Consider the following 8,325-nt stretch of genomic DNA (forward strand, 5'->3'; position numbering starts at 1 on the left):
GAAATCATTTTGGGAATTCTTCGAGGCCAAATCTTGACTTCTTCACTCTTTGGATTATCTTGGGCGGATCTTTATAATCTTATATTGCCTTCGTCTAGTTTGACCAACTTTAGTTTTGGAAGTTTTCCTCGACTTTAAAACTTGTAGGTTTAGGGCATGAAAATGATTTTGCTGTTATGTAGCAGAAAATGTAATTAGGAGGGTGATCCTGATGTCCTGCCAAATCTGTCATGCAGGCAAAAGCCAAAAGCGGCTGTGGCAGCTAACCGTCTGAATTTGCTGAGTCCGCTTCCTTCCCTCTCCTGCCCTCTAGGGGCAGTCTGAGCTTGGTGGTGTAGGGCTTTGATGTTAGAAAGTCTGTCTCAGGAACAAAGAAACTGTCCTAATTTCACTGCCCAGAGTTAGCCATAAGCGACACTTTGGCTTTTTTTCTCTTCTCCCTTCAGTTTCCTGGGGCAGCTGTAGCTGAAGACTGAGGGATTGCCCTTTAATTTATGTCTTAGAATATTGACTTTTCACAGGCTCGTGTTTTTTCAGCGTTATTTTTTGGGACTCGGTATAAGTGACATCAGTTAGACTAAGAAAGAGTGAAGCGTGCCCTTCTCTGTCCGCCTTAGGATGACGACTTTGAGTTTACTGGCAGCCACCTGACGGTGAGGAATGGCTACTCGTGTGTGCCCGTGGCTTTAGCAGAAGGCCTGGACATTAAGCTGAACACTGCGGTGCGGCAGGTTCGCTACACGGCTTCAGGTACGTCTCTTCTAGTAAGATGACCTCTTACTCTGAAAGAGAGTGCTGATCCTCTGTTGAGTTTGACCTACTGAAAAAATACTAGTTACATTTCCTGTAGAGTGTCTTATAAACTATGATTCCTGAATTCAATTTTTTCGTTTACAAAAGAATTGAGCCAGTAGAGCCTTTAGAGCTTCTGACCCCATCACAGTACAAACCAGACACCTGGGGCAGGTTTCAGAGTCTCCAGTGTGAGTGGATTAGCAGTTAGCATGAATTTGTTTGTTACTGTTGGTGAGTTGCTAAGTCATGTCTGTCTGTGACCCCATGGACTGTAGGGTTCCAGGCTTCCCTGTCCTCCACTATCTCCTGGAGTCTGCTCAAGGTCATGGCCATTGTGTCAATGATGCTACCTAACCATCTCATCCTCTGCTACCCGCTTCTCCTTTTGCCCTCAGTCTTTCCCATCATCAGGGTCTTTTCCAGTGAGTCAGCTCTTTGCATCAGTTGGCCAAAGTATTGAAGCTTCAGAGGCTTTAGCATCAGTCCTTCTGATGAATATTTAGGGTTGGTTTCCTTTAAGATTGACTGAATTAGTTTGGTATTTAGATCCAGTGAGTTTGGATCTAATTTTGCTAAGTAAATTCTTAAATACCAGGAATTGGGCCCCTAGGCTCCATTGAGAGCCACCCCTTGTATTTTACCATCTGCATCTTCGTCTTTGGCTTTTCCTGTTCAGGTGGGCTAACTGCTTAGACTGGTTTCTCGTTTTGGGAGCAGTTCTGCTGATAGGTTGACCTCAGAGACTGAATTGCCCTTTGATTCCTATGGTAGTGGTCTCTATGCTCATTTTTGCTGCTTTGAGGATACACTTCATGTGGAGTGCAGAGAACCTGTCATTCCAACCACCTTTGGAATCTGCTTGAACACCTTACAAAAGCTTGTTGACCCCCTCTGTACGGACTCTCCTGACAAATGGAGATGTGGCCACCAATCTTGCCCTCCATGGCCCCTTTTCTGGACTTGCTAAGATCACCACAGATTTTTTTTTTTTTTTAACAACAAATGAAACAATTTTCCATTTAATTTTCCCTTCAGAGGCAGCTTCTAGCTGATGGTGTTAAGAATATCTGCGGCCTTTAAATAGTCATTTGCAGGCAGGTGGAGAACAGTGAAACTAGCTTTTTGTGTCATTTTCCTTAATTCTGCAGCCACAGAAAATGGGCGTGTATGGAGTGCTTTATTATTTTGAGCTGTTTGTATATTTTTTGTAAATTATGTGAAGAGGCATTCATTGAGGAAAACATTGAACACAATTGAGAGAAGATTACATTAACTGACTTAGAGTGCCTTTTCTGTGGTCAGCTTTGAGCTCACGCATATCCTGGCAAGCTAAGCATCACACCCTGGTGCATCTCAAGGATAGCGCGCTCTGTGGTTGCAGGCCGCATCCCCTAGACCTGCACAACAGTCTTCTGTCTTCGGGCACCATTCGCCTCTTGGTCCTCATGAGCTCCTTAACCGCAGTGGAGAGGTATTGCTTCTATTGGAATAGGCATTTACTCTTAATTTTGGTATAAATTTACAAAACTTTGGTAAATGATAAGGTCTTGTTAGTACAGAAGAGCACTGGGGTACCCCTCAGGAAGGTGTGGGGTGGTATGGTGGTGAAGTTCGAGGACTCTGAACTGGGTTTGAATCCTGGCACTTGTTAGCTATATGGCTTCAGACAGGTTTACTTCTGCCTATTTTCTTTTGTAAAAAATGAGTAGAACTGATTTCATAGACAGGTAGTAAGAATCACCTGAGACAGCATGTGGAGTCTGCTGGGCACTAAATGCTCAGTGCCCTCGTCAGTGTCACCCTTACCACCGGTAAAGCCTTTTCCCTCCACCCTCTCTAGGATGTGAAGTGATAGCTGTCAACACCCGCTCCACGAGCCAGACCTTTATCTACAAGTGCGACGCGGTCCTCTGCACCCTGCCCTTGGGCGTGCTGAAGCAGCAGCCGCCCGCCGTGCAGTTCGTGCCACCTCTTCCCGAGTGGAAAACGTCTGCGGTCCAGAGGATGGGGTTTGGCAACCTGAACAAGGTAACGGGGCACCTCCGCATCCCCAATGCACAGGTTCCATCTCACTGCCTTCACTCAGGGAGAGAGCTGCAGGTTTGACGTTTTGTTGTGCTCTAAACTGATGTCAGCGTGAGGGCTGTCTGTCCATTCCCTTCAGGTCCTAATTATATATGAAAGTATCCACAAGGACTGTCTTCTGAGGTCACTTCTCAAACCCAAGCCTAGAGAGAGAGTGCTGAAGGTCCTCCTGAGGAGTACTTTTGTAGTAGGGGTATCTAAACTTGCATTGAGAGTAGATTAGAAGGACCTTTCTGAGGGAGAAGTGCGTCCCTGCTGAGACACAGCTGCGCCTCAAGCCCGTCCTCCGAGCTCTGTCAGCAGCTCACATGCTCCTCTGACGACAGGTGGTGCTGTGCTTTGACCGGGTGTTCTGGGACCCAAGTGTCAATCTGTTCGGCCATGTTGGCAGTACCACTGCAAGCAGGGGTGAGCTCTTCCTCTTCTGGAACCTCTATAAAGGTAACTGCTTTCTCGTTTTCATCTTTCTCACATCCTTAAAGGAATAGAGAATTCGTAATACTATACTTGCCTTCAAGGAGTGCACAACTTAGTGGGAAATATATATAGGAAGGAGGGAGGCAGCCGCAGAGTGGGGCAGCGAGTGCAGGTGTGACAGGGTGCAAGCCCAGGGCGCTGCGGAAGAAGACATGGAGGAGGAACCCACTCAGCCGGGGCCAGGCCCAGGAAAGCTTCCGGGAAAGGACAGCTTGAATTCCTCATTCTCAGACTCTTGTATCTGACCTACCCCTGAATCTTTGATCACTTCTTGTTTTATATTCTTATGTAATTGGGTTGCTCTTAGCTTTATATAGAACTTTTTTTAAAAAAAGAAAAGTATGTTTAGATACTGCCTCATTCTAAGAAAAAGGTGTGACATTCTGGGCAGCAGTCTCAGGAGGCCTGGCCTTGGCAGTGCAGACAGCCACCCCGGTTCTGGCCATCACTGCTTACTGCCTGGTGCCGAAGCATCCTGCACGTGGCTACCCTTCATCCTTCGTTTGCTCCCTGGGCACGGTGCTTCCAACGACCGCTGAATGCTCTCTCTCCCCCACTGCCCACCTCCCAGTCCAAGCCACTCTTACCTGTGCATTCCTGTCCACTCACCAGTAACCACTGACTGCTGTCCCTGCTTCTTTCTTTTGATGGTTTTCATTTTCATGGCCAGCGTGAAGGGTAATTAATCTAACCCTTCTTTTCTATCAGCTTCCTCATTGTCCATCCCCTCCCCAGCCTCCAGACACACTTGTCTGCTCCCCTGGAACCCTGAAATCCACCATCCTGTCTACTACTTCCACGTGGTACTGGGGCCTGGGCCCGGGGTGCTTTTCTTTTTCCCCTTTTCTTTCTTGCCAACCTAGCACACTCTACCCAGCCTTCAGTCTTGACCTAAATGACCTTTTTCAAAGAGACTTTCCAGGATACATCTGTCCCCAGTGCCTCAAATGTAAATTATGTCCTGTGTTCTTTTCTTTCTCTGTTTTCCTAGCTTTTATCATAGTTCGTAATTATGTATCTGATTTTTCTTGTTGCTCTTTGGGGTATATAGTCTATAGTTTTTATATCCCCAGCATCTAACACTGTGCCTATCACGTAGCCTGTTGCACACAGGGCCATGAAATGGGTGAGGAAAGGTAATGGTGAGTATGGAAGGGCCTCAGATGACAGCTAAGAGGCTGCAGCCCTGGTCATGGAGATGTCTTGAAGAATTCTGTGCCTAAATAAAGGGACACTTGTTAGCAGGGTCTGAAGTGGTATCTTCAGGACTTCTGTGTTCTGCCAGGTTATATGCAGTGAAGTACATGAGTCACATTTCCCTTACTGTGATTTGCCAGCTCCCTTCATGGAACAGGATTCAAGTTGCTAGCTCAGAAACATATCTAGCATGAGTGGTGCATATCTAGTCTGTTGGCCATCAGATTTCAAACAGCCAAGAATGACGTGGGACCTGATAAGGAAGTACTTGGAAAAAGTCTGTAGGACTCTAGAATTATCCTTTGTCTCTTCAGCTCCAATACTGTTGGCGCTCGTGGCAGGAGAAGCTGCTGGCATCATGGAAAACATAAGTGATGATGTGATTGTTGGCCGATGCCTGGCCATCCTCAAGGGGATTTTTGGCAGCAGTGCGGTGCCCCAGGTGAGTAAGCGGGGCGGGGCAGGCAGGGATCTGGGGCCATAAGACTAAAACAGGGTCTGACGGCTCTCCCGTGCAGCATAATTCTTGATCAGGGCAGTTTCAGCCAGCATCGAGTGTGTGCTGGGTTTACTGTTTAGAGTTCACGCCCCAAGATTAGTTTTGAGAAAAGCCCCCAGTGCGTGGCCCGGGGATTGAGAAGGCTGTTCGCTGCCTTTGTTCACTTGTGTTGTCTGTCGTCTCTACTTGTGCAATCACACCCCTCACCTGCCCCCCAGCTTCCCCGACCACCTTTTAGATAAAGTGGCCAAACTCCCTTAAGGAAGTTTTAAGAGATTATCTTGATACTTTTTTTCTATTATTCTTTAAGTCCATTGAAACACTCTTAGATTCCTTTGAGATAAAGCATATTAATGCTTCATGTGAATTTTAAAATCAAAAGGGAATACAGGTCAAGTCCTAGGTAAATTTCTGGATTCATAGCAGAGAAGGCAGCCTGAGAAGGCATCTGTGTTTTGTTTCAGAGCAGCAGCATTTATCACTTGGCCAGCACTCATGTCTCACTGTATCCCAGCCCGTTACAGCTTTTCCACCTTTCAGAAATGCATGATTTGTCCTTAGTGTCCAGTAATAACTTCCACTCATGTTTTTTTCTTTAGCCCAAGGAAACTGTAGTGTCTCGCTGGCGTGCTGATCCCTGGGCCCGAGGTTCCTATTCCTACGTAGCCGCAGGATCGTCTGGAAATGACTATGACTTAATGGCTCAGCCAATCACTCCTGGCCCCTCAATTCCAGGTGCCCCACAGGTGAGGAACTGGCAGGCTCTGCCTGAGCTTATTTGGAAATAGGCCAGTACCCCAGGATTTCAGGGTGAAAATAGTGCTGTTGGTTTGGTTGTTTTTTTTAGGTTTTAATCTTTTAAAAAGATTTTCTTCAGATTTTTAATCTGTTCTCGAACCCTTTCAGATAATCAAGAGCAGAAGGAAAGGGAGGAGAAATATTGTGTGTCTTAGTTGTTACTTATAGGCTTTGTCAGTCTAGTCTGTGTTCAGAATGGAAGAGTTCAAAGTATAAACCAGTTACTTTTTCCTTATTCAGATTGTGTGTGTTTTAATCTTTAATTGTGCCCCATTTTGTACTGGCTCATAGGATTGTTGCAGCATCCCAGTTACTTAGGGGCTTCCAGGAAGTGCCCCTAAGAAATAACCTGAGGTCTTTATGAGCAGTCATGGTTTCCCAGAGCCCTGTGGTGAGTGAGGTCTGCTCTAAACTGAGGCAAGTGTCCCAGAATAAGAACAAGTACTGTGTTGTCTGTGATTCAGAGTAGTCAGGACACCACGCCCCCAGTACATGCCCCATCAGGCCAAGGAAGGTCTAGAACTGGGTGTTCCCCAGAATTAAACTGACGCGTACGTCCAGGTGCAGGTGAACATCACCCTGGACTGAGGCTGCACTGAGCTGTGGTGCCGCTTCCACTCTGTGTGCTTCAGGGAGCTGCCCGCCAATCAGGGAGACCCTTTTCGGTAGGATGATGGACCAGTAATGGAACGGAGGTAGTGAGCCTTCAAAGGCCAACAGGAGTTTGGCAGTTCAAATACAATAATAAGGCATATTTGCAGCCTGCTGATTTTCTCTTTTTCCCTGAAATAGCCTATTCCTCGACTCTTCTTTGCTGGAGAACATACAATCCGCAACTACCCAGCCACGGTCCATGGTGCTCTGCTGAGCGGGCTGCGAGAAGCAGGAAGGATTGCAGACCAGTTCTTGGGGGCCATGTACACCCTGCCTCGCCAGGCCACACCCGGCGTCCCTGCGCAGCAGGCCCCGAGCATGTGAGGTGGCGTGTTCTAAGGGAAGCAGCCCGCGCGCGCGCCTCCTGTGCATAAGCAAAGCTCTTCTAGCAATACAGATTCCACTGAGACACTCGCCCCGCCTCTGGGCTCCAGCTCGCTGCTAAGGCAAAGCCCGATGGCCAGGTGGCCGAGGCGGTGGCCTCCTCTGTGACTTAGAGCTGGGGAAGCACTTGTTCCATTGGTCTGAGAGTCTGTTCTTCATCACGACTGAGGGAAGCAAGTACTGGGGGAGAACGTCTCTGTCTGTGGTGGTTTTTTATATTTTGAGAATAAAACTTCATAAAAAATCAGGACTGATTTTTGTTTCCCCTTGGGGTTAGAGTTCTATATAAAGCAGGGGTTTTACGCCTTTGAAAATGCCAAGTTTATCCATGTTTAAATGAGATAAAGGAGAATGGTTTGGTGTGATCAGAAGACAGGACCAAGGGGTTTCACATAGAAGCAGAACGCCTCCTTGTCTGTGGGCTAGACTTGCCCACCACCGGGACTGTGGGGTGACCATGTGCCACGGACGTGGACCTGCAGGTCATGCGTATGGGTGTTAGGAAGCTGAGTGGATTTTCAAGATAAAACACAAGCTTTGACACAACGGTTGGTTGGGCCTCTGGCAGACCATTCTGGCTTTATTCCCCTAGATTCCCTCCCATGGGTGCATGCTAACTTTCCACTTCTCTCCAAGGTACTGATTTATATAAAAGTTTTAAGGAGATCAAGGGTTTAGATAATAGCTACGCAGGCTCTGTCAGAATATTCCATTTCCTTGCTCCTTCAGCTTCTAGTGACTATATTCTTTGGCTTGTGGCCCCTTCCTCATCTTAAAAACACATTACCCAGTCTCTGCTTCCATCATCACCCTATCTTGTTCTGGTCTCCCTCTTATAAGGATACTTCTGATTTCATTTAAGGCCCACCCAGATCACCTCTCCTATGTCAAAACGCTTAGTCACATTTGCAAAATTGTCTTCGCCATGTAAGGTTAAAACGTTTTTACCAAAAAGGGAACAGCACCTGTTTCTTCCAAAGGGCTCCTAACAGACTATGTTACCGGTTAAGTGTGGGTACATAATCTGCTTCAATCGGATTTTACTCCTGTTAGTCAATTCTTTCCTAAGAATAGTTTAAATGAGGTTTTATCCTTAGTAAGATTTAAGGACGCTATAGTCTGACCAGAGTCAGAGAGGGAGAGGGCCTTATCCCTAGGTGGAATGAATGACAACCATGGGAAAATTTGCATACCGGGATTAGGACAAGTGGTGTAACCATGACGTCAAGGTGAGATCAGGGAGCAGAAAGTATACTGACTTTGGAATACAATCTATATTTGAACCCTAGCTTTGCCATGAACATCTGTTACCTCAGGGGCTTAGGTGCCTGATGCAGTGATATGTGCTCTTTAAAGAGTCTGTGTTATTTAATGATATAGGCAGCCTGGGAGATACAGATAATTGTTTTGTGTGTATCTGATGACAGATAAGCCTA

At 46.7% G+C, this 8,325-nt stretch overlaps 1 protein-coding gene across 2 annotated transcripts in view; it reads left to right on the forward strand.

Annotated features, from left to right (window-relative positions):
* Nucleotides 1–7,133, forward strand: part of KDM1A (lysine demethylase 1A) — a 64,046-nt gene extending 56,913 nt beyond the window's left edge. For both annotated transcript variants that reach the window (XM_065930019.1, XM_065930020.1), the window contains 6 exons: nt 618–750; nt 2,636–2,823; nt 3,207–3,321; nt 4,869–4,996; nt 5,653–5,799; nt 6,644–7,133. In XM_065930019.1, the coding sequence (XP_065786091.1) occupies nt 618–750; nt 2,636–2,823; nt 3,207–3,321; nt 4,869–4,996; nt 5,653–5,799; nt 6,644–6,829 (897 nt within the window). In that variant the 3' untranslated portion in view covers nt 6,830–7,133. The remainder of the gene's footprint in view (nt 1–617; nt 751–2,635; nt 2,824–3,206; nt 3,322–4,868; nt 4,997–5,652; nt 5,800–6,643) is intronic.
* The last annotated feature ends 1,192 nt before the right edge of the window (nt 7,134–8,325 follow it).

The sequence above is a fragment of the Muntiacus reevesi genome, chromosome 3 (assembly GCF_963930625.1).
Source record: "Muntiacus reevesi chromosome 3, mMunRee1.1, whole genome shotgun sequence".
In the NCBI taxonomy this organism is placed as follows: domain Eukaryota; kingdom Metazoa; phylum Chordata; class Mammalia; order Artiodactyla; family Cervidae; genus Muntiacus; species Muntiacus reevesi.